At 41.1% G+C, this 19,288-nt stretch overlaps 1 protein-coding gene across 1 annotated transcript in view; it reads right to left on the bottom strand.

Moving 5' to 3' along the window:
• Positions 1–19,288, bottom strand: part of cadm2b (cell adhesion molecule 2b) — a 144,969-nt gene that overhangs the window by 16,192 nt on the left and 109,489 nt on the right. Inside the window, exons 3-4 of the mRNA XM_080771712.1 lie at positions 10,360–10,512; positions 9,267–9,404 (exon numbers count right to left, since the gene is read on the bottom strand). Coding sequence (XP_080627838.1) covers positions 9,267–9,404; positions 10,360–10,512 — 291 coding nt within the window. The remainder of the gene's footprint in view (positions 1–9,266; positions 9,405–10,359; positions 10,513–19,288) is intronic.

Genomic DNA, 19,288 nt, shown 5'->3' with positions numbered 1-19,288 from the left:
TTTAAAGATCACGTTATTTCTGGGTGTACATAATTTCAGAGAAAAGTCCTTAGTGTTAATTCAACTCTTGAGGGCCCTCTCTTCCACCCAGTGTAAAGTGGCGGTTAACAGGCAGCATCATTGTCTTCCATAGATCATCTAAACAAAGCAGCTTTTATAGCCTACAGTAAAACATTTTAAGCTCTAACATAATGTACAGGATGAGTTGAGACTTTCTTGGCTTCATTTCAGAGTAATCACACAGTGCATAATATATATGTATATGTATGTCCATCCATTTTGTTCAAGTGGTCTCTAGCCAGGAACTACATACTGTATGTGCATAATGACTTGGGATGAGCTCTGAGTCCATTAGAACTTTGAAGCGGGGTTTAACTGCTTATCCATGATAAATATTAGAACATATTTTCAGGAGTCTCAAACTATGTCAACTGTAACAAAAGTAACAATTTCTAACCATTATTTACACTCTGGACCACAGAGGGCTTTTTTGGAAGCTCCATTTTCTTTTCATGTTTTAATACTTTAGCTTACAGTGCTGCATTTGACACTGCAGTTTTGCTTCCTTTCAATTGGTTATGGATTTTAATGTTTTGGATTTTTGCGAACGCAGTGATTGCGAACACAGTGATTGCGAACGCAGTGAGCACTTACTATGAGACCTAGCAGATCATGTCTGTCCGTGTGTGTGTGTGTGTGTCTGTCTGTGTGTGTGTCCCGCTTTTTTGCCCATATATGGAGCTGAGTGATTTGACTCAGCCATAACCATATAAGGAGTCCCCAAAGCAGCTATACGTCCAAATATGGAATGTGTTGCATCAATCACAAACAAATCACTCAGCTCCAATATGGGCACAAAAGCGGGACAGACAGTTGCGTTCGCTTCCCGCGTTTGCGCGTCTTACTGGTAATGTACTACCATTCCCTGTTGCTTGATGAGAGAAACTTGTACCATCCGCACAATACAGTAGCTATAGTAAATTGGAGGCTATGGACACATACTATATGGCATGTTATTATGAATATGAATTACTAGTGTGTAGTTGCCCCCAATGCATGCCCCCATGTGCTTTGGAATGAGCATGACCCAATGCATCCAGGGGAGGCTACAACTTACTTTTAAACCTTTTTTTAAATAAAATACAAACTACAAACGTAGTTTAATACACTTTGGGCCGATTCATACTCCTATTTTAGAGCCGAAACAAAGCCGGTTCTGGGAGGCGGCTAGGGCCGTATTTAGTTAGGCTCTATAAAAGTAAAATCATACTCCTCACGGCTAGCACCGAACTCGCTTGTAAATACTGGAGGTCGTTGACATGAATATGTTTCTGGCTGGGAAATGAGACTTGCATACCGGGTAAATATCTGACTGGCCCTGGCTGACTGGTGCGCCCTCCAGCCAGTCAAAAACACCCTGGTCCCTTCTGTCCTGGGGGGTCGACCCCTGCTACAGCTCAAAGCAAATCTCTGCCCACTACCTGTCTGACGGCAGGGCTCCACTGGGTGCGTTGCGTAGGCGCTGCATTTGACTTGCTCCACCGCGGGTGTTTGGAAGGCACGTCGTCATCATTGGATTTGGGTAGTAGACGGTGGACCGTCACCTATCTACATTCATTTCATTGTATGTGGTTTTAATGATATCAGATACAGACCGGTACATGGATTAAAGTTCTCAGTCGCCACGACTGATTTCAGTCTTTTTGATTCCATAGAACTAGAAGCCATCATCATCACGTCTTTGGAGCATCAGCGAAAACATTCTCTCAATGCATCGCGTGCATCATTTTACATATTGTGTTAATTGTTTAGGAATCAGTGCAGTAGGGAGCCTGGGAGGGGGCGTCTCCTTTCATGCTGTCTCATAAATCACACATTAGGACTTTTCAACCGTGAGACTTTATTTTTTACCTTGATTGACTTTAAAAGTGTTGTGCAAACATTATTACCATGGCCATGTGGCGCACCGCAGGCATTGATTTGACAGTTTCTTTGATTAATTAGTGTCAAAAGACTTTTCTCCACACTGGGACAAGTGTCTCATAAAGAGAAACAATAGAGTAAGATGTAAAATATCAAACTCTGTTACCCATCATCGATCTGCAACGTGTCATGTTGGATGCTAAGTGTGTTTGCTTGCTTGTGTGTGTGCATGAAATCAATCTGTTCTTTGTACTAGTAGTGTGGGATTTCCATTCTCTAAAGCAGTGGTTCTCAAAGTGGGGTCAGGGGACCAAGGGTCCTTATTCTCCTTAATAGTGTGGTACGATGTGTATTTCCGTAGGATTTTTTTGCTAAAAGTGATTTTTTTGCTTTTTTGGCTTTCATAGGGACCAAACTGTCAGAAAATGATGGGGTTCAAATTTTCCCGACCCCCACCCCTTATTTGGGGGGGTCATATCTTTTTGGACCTCCCATAATGGTATGCCACCCCAGGTGAATAGGGGAAAAAAGTTAAATAATAGCCATCACAATGAAACTTCTCCAGTTGATACTTATATTAAAAATAAGATTTTTTGTATTACAAGTTTTCTGAAATTATATGTTTAAATATGCAAATTAGGAATTATATGCGCTAATTTGCATACATTTCGGGACGATAAATCTGAAGATCGGATAAAGCCAGGTTCAAAATTATCATTTCATTTTGTTGGCACATTAGAGACAAAGAAAATTACACATGGGATTTTTGATATCTCTAATTATCACTCCACAAATCAGAAAATAGTGTCAACAGGCATAAAAAACCCATTTTCGGCATAAAATGTGATGTAAATCAGGCTGTGAATGATATATCAACAAATCCATGTGTAAATGTCTGCGGAATATAGTTATGAATGAGACTGGAACGTTTGGTGTATGTGAGTTCAACTGAAGTGGAGATTCTTTGTCCCAGGTATGAGGAAAACCTATTTTGAGAAAACGGCCTTTAAAGATTTGTATTGTAAAATTCCAAAACGTTTTATTTGAAGCCACTATTTGGAGACAAAATATCTCATCCAAACCTTGGCAACAACATATAATGGCATATATCATTGGAAAGGTCTGGACCTCGAGCTGACTGTGGTCTGATCCAAATATGGTCACTTCCTTTGTACAAACAACCAATCATCATTTCACCCAGAAAAACGAGCTGTCATTGGCTAAAATAAACTATCAAAATAAATCTAAATCTGTATTTTTAATGTGTATTTTGCTTTAGTTTGAAAGAAAACATGTTTAGGAAGCAAAATAGCAAAAAAAAATCATGATTTCACCTGTAGTGTCTCGCCTTAATGTCCGAAATATTCTGAGTTGATTTCTTACACTTTGAAAGTAGCCAGAATAATCTTTTGGTTGGGGTCTTTCTTCACCCGGGGCCCCCCGGACTCATCTCAGTACTCATTACATTCCTCGCTCTGCTCCTGTTCCAGAACGATGTCAAATTAGATAATAATTTAAGCATTAAAAGTTTTTGTAGCTGGGCACTGATTACAAAAATGAGTAGTATTTAATACCAGGGGTCTTCCACAGGGGGTCCGGGACTAGTTTTGCCCCTATTCTTGCACCCATATATGTGATTTGCAAGTATTTCGAATAGTATTAGAATATATTGCGTTTATGTAAAGTACTTTGATAGTTTATTAGTATTCTACCATTATTGTTGACACTGCAGGGAATAAAGGTATTGCAACTTCTCACTTTGGGCACACACACACACACACACACACACACACACACACACACACACACTTATCCTCTTAAAGAGCCCATGGTAAATTATGCCTACAATACATTGTTTGTAGGATCTATTCATCTTCGTCATCATCATCTTGAATGTCCTCCCTGATAGTTTTGACACAGTCTCCACCATAGCATTTGCAGAGAGGAGTGCAAGGCAGGTTATTGTTTGAGCAGCTGCACCATCCCTTGCAACCTGCTTTGCAACCACATTTGATGAGCTCAAGTACTGCCTTTGGAGCAGGGAGGGCAAGACACCTGACTGGAACATACCCTCCACTATCTGAATTCCATCCATTTTGTTCGATTGGTGGAAGCTCGGGGCAATTTGCCAGGTATGAATGACTTATCCCGCATTGTGACGTAGTTGGCACAGAGGATATGTGGTAGCCGTGCAGCACGGGTTTGAGGTAGCATCTCACCCTCAATAGTTCCCATCTAGTAATGGCAAGGTTGTTGGACCTCCATGCTCCAATGACTCCAATGGTGATGGAAGCTTGCCGTTATCAAGCTCAGGTGGAATGGAACCCATTCCAAGGTCCTTGAAGCAGTTAATGGCAGGATCATCATCATCAAGCCTCAAGTAGGCATTGACCCATGTCTTCTTGGAGATTCCAACACATTTTCCTACCCAGTCAGCACCAGAAAAATGTGTAGGCCCAGGAAGAATGTCATTTTTTGCCCCATCTGACACAGGCGCTGATGAAACCAGACTCTTCAATGGTGTGTTCTCTTTGAACAGATTGCCTCCACAGTGCAACTCAATCAATTTACATTGCTTGAGAGCATTTTCTCTTGACCTCAATGCAATCTCTCCTGAGAGCTGATAATGTTCTTTCCTTGAAGACCTGGAAGCTTTTGGGAAGATGTTGAGGTACTGATTCACTAGACCAGAAAGATGAGGTGTGGTAGTGACTAGTCGGTCCAGAGCTGCTTCATCTCTACTGATTCCAACCATCCCACCATGTCCCTTTAGCTTCTTGATTTCCTTCTCAAGGGCTTGATCTGTGAAGAGATGAGTGAACGGTATCTCTGACCACAAATTCACCTGACTTCAGTGCGTTCCATGTTTCTGCAGGGTCATCCTGTTCAAGAGCGTTCATTTGGGCAAGATAGACTGGCATCAGTCGAGCATATTTAAGGAGATCACGAGCAAGGAAATACTAGATGAGTTCCTCTAAGTCACCTGACTGACAACAGAAAGACAAAGAGAAAGACAGCAGCAGCCTGGCTGATCTTTATTTAGCAGCAATATTTGCTACACTGAGGCACCTTACTTTGAAAATAGCTGATCTACAAGCTCAAACTACAACCTTGTAGATCAGCTATTGCTGGCTAAAGTTCTCCCTGGAAAAGGGATGCTATGGTTCAAGTGGTTTAATGTAAAAAAATAATAAAAGTTCCTATCCCACAATGATTTGGTGGGCCCCTGTATAGTAACTCTGAGGACCCCCTAGGGGTCATGGGCCCCCTGTGGAAGACCCCTGGTATTGGCTACTACTATTTATTTTATATCAGAGCCCAGCTACAAATACTTTTATGCTTCATTTATGATCTAATTTGACGTTATTCTGGAACAGGAGCAGAGCGAGGAATGTAATGAGAACTTATAGGCCCAGAGGTCAGTCCGGGAGGTCCCAGGTGAGGAAACACCCCTAACAAAAGTCAAAAAATTATTCTGACCACTTTAAAAGTTTAAGAAATCAACTCAGAATGTTTTAAAACATACAAAACAATTCTAATATTATGAAAATCGGACATTAAATGGCTGGCATACTGTTCTGGGAGGTCCCAAATAGATGACCCCCCCAGAAACGGGGTGGGGGTCGGGAAAATTTGAACCCCATCATTTTCTCATAGTTTGGACTCTATAGAACCAAGATCTGCAAAAAAATCAATTTTAGCACAAAAATCCTACGGGAGCTGTTTTTTGGCATCGTACCAAATGCCTTCTGAATCTGTAGTTCTACATACAAGCTCACAACCCATTGCATCAGCATCACAATCTGCTATTTTCCCAAAATCTTGAATATCTTGAAAAATATTTTCAAATTCTATTAATTTGGGGGATGTTGACATTAAATAAATAAATAAAAATTTAATATTAAACTGACTGCTTTATACAGTTTAGAATACTGAACCTGTCGCCTATCAATTGTTGAAAAACAAATCACCAGAGCATGAAATACAAATGACATGTTTTTGCTATTACACCTGCTGTCACCCCGGGAACTTTTTGTGCAGGCGGGGCCCCCTGTGGGGAAGGAATTGACTGACAGGCATTAATCTACCACAGAAGTAACAGGCTGCCCCCAGCACAAAGCACAAAGCTTTTCATACAAATAAAACAGAATTGACCTGATACTTTTTCAAAGTAAAGTTCCTCACTTTGTTAAAGGTGTAGTGAAACGGAAATGGTGGGCATTTTATTTTGAAGTTTCGGCTTGAAACACTGGCTCTGAAGTTTCTGAACCAATCAGAGCATCGCATCCCTCCAGGCTATGGAGTTTTAAGTCTGTGACTTCCTCTCACGTACAGTTTCGTTTGTAAACAAAGTGACAGAGAGACGTGGGGCAAAGCCAGGGGATTATTTCTAACCTATAGACGCCTTAACAGATGACGTCACACTGATAAGCAACAGCATGCACGCGCATAACGGCAGCAGAAGAACACCACCTCTCATAAGATGCAATGGAAAAGTTCTAACTGCACTCACGTGTAAAAAATGCCCCATCAAACTTTCAGATGCTGTTTTTATTCCAGTGTGGAGGAAGAATGATTAGGATTTTTATTGTGATCTCTCGCCCTTGAAATATATAATCCATTGGTTTCTGTTGTGTTTGAACAATAATAGCAATTCAAAACAGTCCTCAAAACCACACCTCTAGTCGCTGTCATAAGAACGGTAGGTGCGCTCAAGATCACGGCAGCAGAGCCTGTTTGTCCACGGCTGCACGCGCACCTGCAGCCCATGAAGTATAATTTATGCTTCGTCCCGCGATGGTGTTGCACACGCAGACTTCTAAGCTCACAACAGTCGCATCTGCGATGCGATGTGAGCTTGTATATCAGCTGTTCTCTGTGCGCAATACTGTTGGGCTTTGAAGTATAAATGTCTCCTAGGGTGCACCTCACTAGCCAACTCACATGAGAGATTGAATGGACTGAAACCAGCGCTCCCCAAAACAACAACTGTTGGGAATTGATTACATGAAACAGTCACCCGTGCGCCCAGTCCCAATGTTTCCCAAAAGTCTCACAACTTTTCGCGTATGTTTAGCTCCTCAAAAACACGATTCATTTCAGATATAAGCATATAATAATCATTGCAATTTCAATAGGGCTTCGCACTACAGTGCAGTGCTGTATGAGCTTGTACATTTCTATTTTTGCTACTTTCGTATATGACATATACAGTATGATGAAGTAGGTCATTGATTTAAAATATGGAGATACAAGGGGTTTCTGCCCGACAGCAACGATGTAATTTTAATCCAGGGTATGATGACTCCTTTCATAGATTAATTTGCCACTGTATTTTTCATTGTTGACCTGGATCCTTGGGGATTCATTACTGTAAGTACATTTGCAGGGTAAATTGTTAGATGTGTTAATCACATAGCCGCTCTGCAGTAAAGGCTTTTTAAATATATAATTCCATTCCTGTAAGCATTTTTGAGTGCCTGTTTCGTGTTTCAGATAGGGTTTGATATGTGACTTGATAAAAGAGGGCAATTGTAATACTTTGAATTGTATTGTACAAAGATTCTAGGATTAAGGTTAGCCAAATAGAATGTGGTCCCTCCTCTTACGGTTGCACTGGTCTTTGTTTACATTCGTAACATAACTAACTCTACCGGTTGTAACAGGAGCTGCAGATCAGATTCCGCTGTGGAGATCTGAATCTGCCTTGAGAGAATATAAACAAACAAACAGACAGCACAATTTCGATCTGATTTGAAGAAAGAACATGAGCAGAAACTAAAATGGAAAGGTGGAGCATTTGTGTCCAAACTCCCAATGTCTTAAGTTCAGATCTACAGCATGTTTGGATGTGGCTTAATTGTGCGCAGCTGAGTCCTGCTGAAGGACAGGTGCTATAGGCCGTTTCCACAGAGCAACTTAAAGCCACCAATTCTGGACTTCCACAGCTGTACACTGATGTACACTGATCTTGCGTCGGAGGCACTTTATTCGTAATTTGGGGATTTAGCATTGCGTAAGAGGCGTGCCCCCGTAATATTTTCTATCTTGTGCCACAGCCTAAATCCCTAAAACACCTCCGCTACCTGTTACATTATGCAAAGCACCTGTTACATTATGCAAAGCGCTGGGTCTTGGAATTCATTTATATTTGATACAGAGGGTATGTTTTGTGTCCAGTATCTCCTCTATCTGTCATCCACTCTGCGACCAACACAGTCTTGACGTTATTCTACAAAACGGTATCAAGTGAAAAGGAAAGTTCGGGAAATCGGATTAATTAAACAGACTTTCACTGAACTAAGGCGAAATAACATTGGAAATGACATCAGTTGCTTCGTTACAAACTAGCCTTTAATTGCCTTTCAATAAAACCACATTTGGTTGACACAAGTATACGTGTTACTGATTATGGGGAATTTTACATTATTGTAATCCATTAAATATTTGCTTTGCAATGGGGTGATGAAACTGAATATGCCATGGCACAAATCAAATAACTTATTTCACTAAACAATTAAACACAATGGGCACAAGGAATTGACACACCATATTGTGAATTGAGGCAGCTCCAAATCAGGAGCGCATTCTTTTATCAAACAGATTCACATTACGGGTGGTTAAGAGGCGCAAATATAGGGAAAGCGCATCAACATGCCTACAGACACCCGATAAGGAGTTGGCAAAATGTACAGTATAATGGTTGTGTGGTCGCAAGATACCGTTTACAAAATTACAGATAGAAGCTCCTAAATGCGTAATTCACGGAAAGTGGTTAATGCTTGCGGGTAAGGCATGGGATACGATAGAGCCCATAGTCAAACAAGTTTAAAGTTATGCTAATTATTATTACTCACATAGACCTTGTACATAGAGGGAGAGAGAGAGAGGTGGTGTGATGGATAGCAGGCCTAGTTGTGAATGCTGTATGCCAACTCACTATTGGCCTTTCAGGGATACTTGCATGTCATTTCAACAAGGAAACGTCATATCCCATGCTGGCCAGACACAGACAGTACCACCAAGACAAAAACGCTCTTGCAAATCTTCAACAACTTTTCAAGCGAAGTATGCTCGGCACAATCAATTAAAAGACCTGCGTAGAGCTCAAGGTACTGCCATCAAACTGAGAGGACCTCTCCTTTCACATCTACACAGACAGACAGACAGACAGACAGACACATGTATGCATGCACACAGTTTTCAATTAATTATGCTAGTTACGCCCAGTATTGTGAAGTAATAAGATTCAACATGAACGTGAAGTGAAGGTACATATTTGACTACATGATGAGAGGATATTACATCACCATTGAAAATCCAGGACCATACAACAGACGTACCTTGCACCTCCTTGTCATTTCTGAACCACCGGATGTTAGCAGCAGGTTTGCTGCCGGATGTAATGCACGTCAGAGTGATCATGTCTCCTTCCATGGCAGGTTTTGTGAACCCAGTGATCTCAGGCCGCAACGGCATGCCTACAGTACAAAAAAGCAAGACACGTTGAGGTTAAAATTTCCACAGACCATGCTATGTACGTACATACTAGCGTCATGTCCAGGGGTGTACTTGTACATCATGTCCAGGGGGTGTACCTGACGTGCGCTGAACTGAGGCGAAATAACATTACAGTACTTGCTTGAGGAAATACTTTATTAACTTATTAAATCCGGATTAAGATTTAAAATATACTGTATTAGCCCAAATGTTCTATTTTGGGGGCCCCTGGCACAAAATATTTTTCAAATGGGGGTCAGCGGCCAGATACATCAAATTGGGGGTCCTTGGCACGTAAAAGTTTGAGAACTGATTTAGAAGGCAGCCTCAGGTCTTAATGGGTTAATTGGCAAACGGTATATTAGGAGTGGAAATGTCCTTCGGGCAATTTGATTTAGTTGGCATACAGAGATACCTCTCCCAGTCTCCCTGCTGCCCATGCCAACTAAACAGAATTACCCGAAGGGCATTTCTGTGAGTGCTGGTAGTCTCTATAGTATCTGAATGTAAAGGAACCTTTCAAGACCACACAACTATAATTTGTTGACTGGAGTCCCCCAGGAATCTATATAAAGCCCCCCCTCCTTTTTCCCCTCTACAACACATCTCGCACCAAAATAGCACACAATGCGTCATTGTGAGATTGTAGACCTGCTATTTCTGCAGAATGTTTGTCTGAGAATAGGGATACTAGATTCATGTGGTTAAAATAAGTTGTGCCCACGTTCTCTTGTAGTTTCAGTAGCACAGTCTGTCACCATTATGACTTATTTTCAGTCTGCAAAGTTGAAGACGTGTGTAGAAACTTCTCCAAAGTTGCGAGAAACACCCAGCAAAGTAAAACAAACTGCAGCCATAGGACCAAGTATAAATAGCCATTAGCCAAGTGTAATTGGCCTACGGAGACGGGGGCAGAGAGATGGATCATGTACTCACCCAGAACGGTGAGGTAGGCCTTGGTGGTTTTGACAGGCATGGTGAAGAGTGAACAGGTGTACTGGCCTTCATCTGACAGGGTAACATCACTGATGCTGATGGTGAGCTCCTGCCACGACGCTCGCATCAACTCGATCCGGTTGTCCCTCAGCGCTGCATGAACAGGGAGGAGGACATATAAGATTGTCTCAAATAACTGTGTTTAGGTGATAGGCCTGCTCACAATCTGTATCACTCTAAAGTGTACAGCCCTATATACCGGTAATTGTATGACAAACAGTGAATAATAAAGCCCATCTACAATCTCGTCGCATCATAAGACCTGTGAAAATGAATGCATAGTATGTTGAAAGGTTGAAATTGTTATACTATATTAATATTTAATTGTAATAAAATCAATCGTTTACTGTACTGTACTGCTACTGTGACTTCAAATAATAGACATCAAACAATGCTTATGTAAAGCATTGGGCCAGCTGGGCCTACTGTTGGGTCCCGAGGGTATTGCATTTGCAAGTGGGCCCCTCAAATAATTGGCAAAACACTAAGATTGTGTTCCATCTTGGATCACAAGCGATTGATTGATCATTAAAATAAATGCTCAGAAAATGCACACCGTGCTGCTGTGTTAAGTAGTCGGCCGGATGGTAACCGCAAGGTTGCCAGTTCGAACCCGGGCTCCCCCAGAGACACCCAGAAGACACTGAACCCCTGGGGCACGGTAGCACAGTCTGTAGTGCTGTCGCCTCACAGCTAGAAGGTCCTGGGTTTGATTCCCGTTGGGGATGCTGTGGGCGCTTGGGGCCTGTTCCCTCCACCATGTCATCAGTGCCCGTACCCGAGGTGGGGTTGGCCTTTCTATGTGGAGTTTGCATGTTCTCCCCGTGTCCCCTAGGGTAGGTACCCTCACAAAACATGCAGTAATCCTGGTCTCTAAAACTACCTCCCCCTGGCCATCCAGGGCGTCAGTTGAAAAGAAGCAGCTTGGACTCCTCATGCATAGAAGGAGGCATGAGGTAGAGCAAGTGTAGCGCGCAGGATAACATTAGATAATTGGCACTGGGTGAAAAAACTGTGTTGCAAAATCATGGGATAAAATTTAAAAAAAAAGACACTGAACCCCTAATTGCTGCTGATGTGCTGGTTGGTGTCTTGCATGGTTTCCGCTGCCATCTGTGTATGAATGGGTGAATGTAATGCACAATCTAGTTAAAGCGCCTTGGATAAAGGCACCATTTAAACATAAAGGTATAATGCACATCGAGAATATTTATAATATTACAAGTGAAACAGTATAGCATGGCAGAACTGAATTATGGAGAAAGATTAGACCAGACAGACAGACAGACAGACAGACAGACAGAATGCTACCACTTATGTGGCTGCTAAAGTAACTACTAATCTATACTACTACGAATAATAATACCCTTTAGGCTTGTCTATTCATTTCTGAATAATCTTCTACGCTATCAAGATAAAAACCTCTTGGGATCTCTCAAGGAATTGGAGGCTTACCCCACTAAAGTGTTCATTCAAGAGTGACAACCCCTTATAATCCTCAGGAAACCATGCAGCAAGCTGAAAAAGGTAACGTGGAATCAACCTCGCTTATACTTCAAAATGTAGAATTCACCTAGTTTTCCCACCAGGGGAAAAAAACTGCGCTCCTCATTGAATAAATTACACTTTCTTAATCCTCACTCCCTTTAGGCAGCTCCCTAGTCCATACACAATATCTTTCATCTGAATCTGAACTGTGTTGGATTCTATTACACAGGGCAAATCTAGCAGAGGAGTTTATCAGTGTGGTCAATTTAAAGTGGTCCCTTATCAGATAGAAACACTCTTATCTACACGAAAATTATTAATCACCATCTAGATTTGTGTCAGTGATAAATATGCACAGTCTCTTGTGCGAAAAGTAATTAAACCAAAATGGCTATTAGATTCACACAGACACACATTACAATAAATGCTGCTCTCCTTTAATTGCCATTAATTACAGTACAAGCTGGCATGTGATCATCACATAAATGTGAAAAATGATGGGCAATATATCCCAAACACTAATGAGTTTATTACAGTCATTATTTGACCAAAAAATAAACAAAGAGTAAATAAAAACAATCTTTCAAGTTGCCATTAAAATTTCATAGCAAGTGGTGCCACAAGAGAACAGGTTAATATGAGCTCTGGAGCTTAAAACAAACATTTGGTTTACTTCAGCAAAATGCATCCTGCATGTTCTTTGTAGTTGCACTACTGAGCATCGGAATGCCCTGAGGCTCTGGCAAAGAACAACAAACCCTTTGGTGGATGGATGCAAGAGAAAGGTGATAGCAAAAACCACATAACTCAAGAGATATGGAGCTGAGACTTAGAGGATCAAAGAATTAAACACGATTACACACTTCCTTCTATCACTCTAGCTTGCTAACAATGAAATGAAAGACAAGATGAGCAAGGACTGAGGATGGTGTTTGCCCAATTTACCCCACAAATTTCTGAGAAACAGTCTGACTCGAAACGTATATACCAGGGGAACAATTGGTCTCTTGTCTAAATACCAAAGCAATGTTTAGACTAGCGTAGAAATACTCCCTGCCTACTGACTGGGGACATCTACATTCAATGAATGGGCTGAAACTGTGTGGAAACAATTCAGAAATGTGCATAAAATAAGCTCAAATATAGTTGAACTTAATCTTTTGCTCCTGAGCTCTCTAGTCTCCATTCACTCTAACTGCATGTGTCATAATATGTTTAGTCAAAGCATTTTCTGCCACTGCTAAATGAAAAGCTTGGGTGACAATTTATGAGCGAACTTATTTAAAAAATGTTTATATTGGCACTATCCACTTTAGGGTTATTTTCGTCCAAAAGACCCAAGACCCCACTTTGAGAATAACTGCAGTATGAAACAAATGTCGGGAGAGTTTGATGCTTTTACGATTGTATTGTTAGATTTGAAGTTAAATGCACCTGGCTGGGCATTACAATTGTCATGTTATTAATTTAAATCATATCAATGTAAATGTTCTTTTACATATCAATCAATATACTTTTTCAATGGAGGAAGTGTACCGGTAGAAAGAGAGTATGTGTGTTAACCGTTATTTTGCGTTGCAAATATTTTCTGAGTAAAAGCATGTTTGGGGATTATTTTGCCTTGCCGTTTGCCACAATATTGTCCATTGACAGACTGATAGTATGAGTAGTATAAAGGTTTGAATAACGTAAAGACAAGTGTTATCTATTACTCAAGCAACATACCGTAGAGCCAGGGAACCAGCATTCAATCCAGGCTATATGCCCAGATGCTTGACAAAATCTGACACAATCAGACCCAAATGCCAATGGCTGACAAAGCTCTTTTCTTGGTGCTTTAGGAAATCAATGTGATGAAAAGGTTCATTTCCCACAAACCCTAGATAGCTCCTACAGCTGTTCATTCTGCTTAGATGGCAGCATAAATCTGCTCCCTGACCTTGTATGTGCTACAGCCTTGCAGCCTGGCAGCTTAATGTGCCGTACATCTCCTCTGATGGAGGCCTTACCAAGGCTGTCTCAAATCAGTAACACTGACACCTCAGCTTCCCCCTTGGCGAGGCATAGTCTCGCTCTTGCCCACTGATGTCATAATGATGTTTGCCTTGTCTCCCTGCCACTCCTTTGCATCACAGACCATGTCAGTAGAAAGTCATTGTCAGGTTCACTCAAAGATCCATTGTCTGTCAGAATCCGAGTCTGCGGACACGTTGAATCAAAGGTTATCAAGATTCTTGAAGATACAACAGAGCTAATAATATATTTATATCTTATTGATTTTGCGATACGAGAGTATCTGCAATTTCAATCATAATATCGTATTTAGCTTGTAAGAGCAATCCACCAACCACTGCTGAACAAGCACTGAGCTCAAGTCCACGTTGCTTTGATGACAGGCCACCACATGGGATTATATTTTTGTGCGTGTGGTTGCACTCCACTATTGCTGCATTAGCAGTAGCACTGTCACATACTATTACACTGACATGTCTGATATCTGCTGCTAAAGTGATGTCTCATCTGCACTAGTTACTGTGATTCCATTCTTATTTTGCTTGCCGCAATGTCTGCACTAGAAGAATTTCTGACTCATTTCATTGCTATTCTAAACACGCACAAGAGACTGTGATTATTACATACTGTAGTAACTGCCTCATTGTATTGCAATTGTCTCCACCAGAACAGCTAATCTCCGGCACCGTTAACCCGGTCGATGCCAAATTTTGCGCACACACTCCCTGGATGCCAACGATGAACCTCTATCCCAAGATCTCCAGAACGGACTGTTATAGCGCCACCAGGAGGCCGACTTTTGAAAAACACATTTTATGATATTACTCCTCCAGATTCTGTCCAAAAATCCGGCAAATTGTTACACAATACCTCGAATCCTCGATAGTCATGTGTTCAAGACGTTTCTGTTCAATATTTCATATTCCATCCTAATTCCATCCTTTCAGATTTTGCAGGATTGGACCTTTTGAAACAAAAAGCCTCAAATCATGAACGCAGCGTGCAATTTACGTGAAATCTTTCACAGACTGTCCTACTAGGCTGAGGAATATATCCCACCCTTTTCACATTGGCCTGTTATAGCGCCACCAACAGGTGTATCTTTGCAAAACACATTCTATTCTTCAATTGGAATTGCAAATGTGAGCTTGTACGACAAAGAATTTGACTCAACAATGTGACAATCATACTGAATCTGAATAAAGTCAGATTCCTTGTATGTGACAAATTAATACTAATAAACTCATTCTGATTAAAATGTAGTGTTAAATGTAACACAATACCATATTAGACTAAGACTTTGAAATGAACAACAAATGCCTCTCTGTGATTATCCTTATTGAAAAGGGAATTAGGTAAAAGTATTATGATGTTTGATTTGTCAGTATCGCCCAGCAACAAGCCATATGTCAGATGGCTGTGCAAGCCTTTCTTCCTTCACTCCTTTGAAAATTACAAGAGTTGGCAGACTGACAGTCAGCTCTTGTCTCAGTCAGCTCTTGTCTTTAGAACTGAAGAACAGAAGCAGTGGCTGGAGATATTACATGGCACTCACTACCGCCCTTCACTGGGCAGCAGACACATGTTAACTGATGTTCTGTCACTGCCAGGTGGAAACCTTGTACCGTAGGTCCAAAACCGTGAAGCCATCCTTGCTCTAGAAAGCGCCAATGTTCCCATCTAGACCACCGGATAATCAGCAAAAACCTCTGAACATCGCACATTTTATCCAAACCATGGAGAGCTCTGTAGATTTCGAGTTATTCAGCTTTTTAGTCAGCCTGTAAAAGCAAAATTTGATATCAATAATAAAGCTTATCAGATAAAACGTTACACCAGAAGCAGTTGCCGGTTGGATACCATCAAGAATTCGGTGGCCTTTGACATTGCAAAAGAGCTATTTTTTCCAAAATGTATTTTTTTAATAATAAGGAATTAATTTGGATAATGGTGATATTGTAAAAGTTGTCACTTTATTAATCCCAAAGTTTTTTTAAGGTTTGGACTGCATTTAACTTTCAACACAAAACCTTCAACTTTCAACACAAAACTAACTTTCTGTGTGTGGAATAAGTATTGCCTTTATTGACTGAGTGTCTTTGTGTTGGGTTGAAACCATTTACAGTGTTTTGAAGTATAACCAGGTAGGTTGCTGTTTGTTACACAGTGACCTTTGTAGGGGGTTTTATGATTCAAACCTTTAATGGTGGAAACCACTACATAAATAAATGGCGCCCGATGTGGGGGAATGATAAGGTCATGTATTAATACCATACCACGCTATACAAACAAAAAAATGGTGCTACCTAATTTGTGGTGGCGCTACCAAATTCAAAGGTAGGTGGCACCAGTGCTACGTACCTGTCTGGAGCCATGTCTGCAGCCATCTGCGACTATGAATGTGTGCGTGAATGGGTGAATTGATGCACAATCTATGTAAAGTTCCTTGGATAAAGGCGCTATATAAATGCACCATTTACCATTTATTGAATGTTCCTTTAACAATTCAAAAATGTTTTTCAAAATAGTAAAACAAGGCAAACTAGTTTAGGGATAAGGGGTTTAGCATGGGCGAAAATAGTGCCCTATCTAAAGTATGTATGTATGCAAATGGCGAAACATGGAGATTTTTGCACGATACTATCTCTGTAGAGTGGTTTTGGACACTTCAAATTGGATGGGTTATTTTCTATCTAGTGTATGGTACGTGTAAGGTAAGGTACGTGGTCCATGACGCTGAGCTTCAACTATTCAAGCTGCTCTAAGCCAACGAATGTGCAGAAAGAGCAGTGGTAGTGACAATGTCCTGGCCAGTGCTGGAAGAAGTACTCTGAAGTAAAAAATACAGATACCACAAGGAAGTAATACTCAACTTGTCTACAACTTGTCAACTTGTCTACTCAACTTGTCTACAAGTTCACGTAGAACTGGTAGTTCCGGACATTTGATGGGGGTCTGGGGGCCACGCATAAAACAATAATGAATCTACAAAACTACCGTAATTGTTTTTGTATCCAGTATCACTATGCCAGCATCAACACAAAACCATAGTTCCATGTGACAGAGGGGTCAAAGTTGAACAAAAGTCACTAGTTTATATGGTAGAATTAGGTCAATACAAAAGACGCTAGTTTTGTGGATTCATTTATGGCCCCCAGTGCCCCCACCAAATGACCGGAACTACTTAATAGTCACCAAAACCAGACCAGAACTCCCACCACGGGACTCAGGCAATCAATTAATACCTTTGCAACAACTATATTAATGGCAAGTATTTTCTACAGCATTACAGTAAGTCCAAAAATGTGAACTAACCCTTACATACCCTTACATGCACTGTTTAACCCTGTTTACGTCTTTGTTTTTGCTAAGTACGTACATATTCGTACCCCCAGCTATGGGACGTAATCAGCAGGGCTGCAAAGTCTCATCCTTTGAGAGTGAGAGTCACGCAATTTAACCTTTTACCACGCACCACGCCATACTATTTCACACGCTTATTTTGTACTCTTTGTACTCTCACAGTCTCATTAGTACTAGATTATAATATTTTGACAGGGACACGGTGAGCCCACCCTATTCTGCCTCTGATTTACTGGTAAGTTAACCAACCCAACGAAAGGAACCAGCTGTGATATGTAATTATTTATGCTAATTATGAATATTAGTAACCCAACACAATCATTATTTGATGGATGGGAATTTGGATCTATTTATATAATTATATATTTAAAAAGGACTAACTTCGATAACTCAGGTGGAAGGAGAACCAGGCAGGAAATCAAAATGTAGAAGTAATCTGATTACAAAAAGTACTCAGTCTCATAAAAACCAGGCATTGGGCTTTAATTTACCCAAAATAGGTATAAAACCTTTAAATTATTAAGTTTAGAATTAGCTTTAACAGGAATACTTTTTAGGAAAATGTTCAATATAAGATGAAAATACTTTAGAAAAGTGAAGTCAGCGAGCTTTAGTGTTTCAGATATGCCGTTTTAGTTCGGAGAGAAGGATAGAATCCACATTACAGCCAAGTTACAGGAAAATTCTCTCGCCCATGAAAAAGGCAACATACGTGTCAATTCTAGAAGATGTTGTCACGTCCTGTAAATCCAGGAAACAATGTAGTTCTATAAGTAAATGTAGTTCACAACTCAGAGTCAGTGAAGAGAGCAATGAAAGTTAGAAGGAGCCTGGTTGTCTGGGGCAAACGGGAAAAACAATTCTATCTATCGGCTGGGGGAGAAGTGATATGTAAAATCGGGATCAACGTGACAGATGACAATTATTCCTACTAGGCAGAGGAATATACCCACCCAAGAAGAAATGGCACCCTTTTCATATTGGCCTATTATAGCACCACCAGGAGGCCACAACCTGGCCTGGTGGAGACCTGTGCTCCGAGGGGCACCTTTTCTAGTTGTCTTTGTTTTCCCCCCATATTATTATTATTTTAGTAACGTGTATGTTTCTGGATGGCAACCTCGCGGCCGTTGTTTGCATTCGTTTCTGACGTTCTGTGCGTGGTTCAATGACTGTGTTTTGTTGTCAGCCAGGTACGTACATATTCATACCCCCCCCCACATATATATGAAGTGGTTGAGCCCCAACGCAGCTTTTAACATTGGTTCTGATGCTATGCAACGCTTCCATCAAAGAATGAATGTATGTTTTGTAATCTAAATCTTCAAATAAATAAATAACTTGTATAGTGTAAACTATAAGTATATATAAAAATCACACCCGTGTGAACTGAGTGGTGCAACTCCCCTCTCTCTCCCCCCCTCTCCTCTCTCTCTCATTAGCAGGCAACAGTGCAGCACTAATACTATCTCTCTCTCTCTCTGTTTCTGGCACAACAGCGCCCCTACTGGTAGTCAGTCATACTGGAGCTCATGAACACATACATAGGTGAACCAACACATAGGTGAACACGGACATTGCTGTTCCTTGGAGTGGTACTTGCACCACTCAAAAAAATTGAAATACTCGATTAAGGTAAACATACCTAAAAAATGTGTGGCTTTCCATGGCCCACCATACCGGTCCTGGCACTTCCCTGCCTGCTCAAGCCATGGGCTCCAGTCTTTGCAATTAGAGTGCGTTTGCTGCCGGCTATGCCTGCTCAGTGACTGTGTGGGTGATTCTGGCTATGTTCCAGGCCATGTGATGCAAGCAAGGGGCTGCTTCTCCACACATGCGGATGCAATTAAGAGCAGGATAGGGCCTTGTTCCAGAGGGCCATTGTTCCTGCTTGCGCTCTCAAAGATCCCACAGAGCAGATGCTACTCAGATTGGACTAGCTTCCAGTGCTTGAGGTAGGGCAAGGAAGAGGAATAAGCCTGCAGCTAGGCAACAATCCATCCTT

The sequence above is a fragment of the Protomyctophum bolini genome, assembly GCF_963924005.1.
Source record: "Protomyctophum bolini genome assembly, chromosome: 9".
In the NCBI taxonomy this organism is placed as follows: Eukaryota; Metazoa; Chordata; class Actinopteri; order Myctophiformes; family Myctophidae; genus Protomyctophum; species Protomyctophum bolini.
This window is presented reverse-complemented; position numbering and strand designations above follow the sequence as displayed.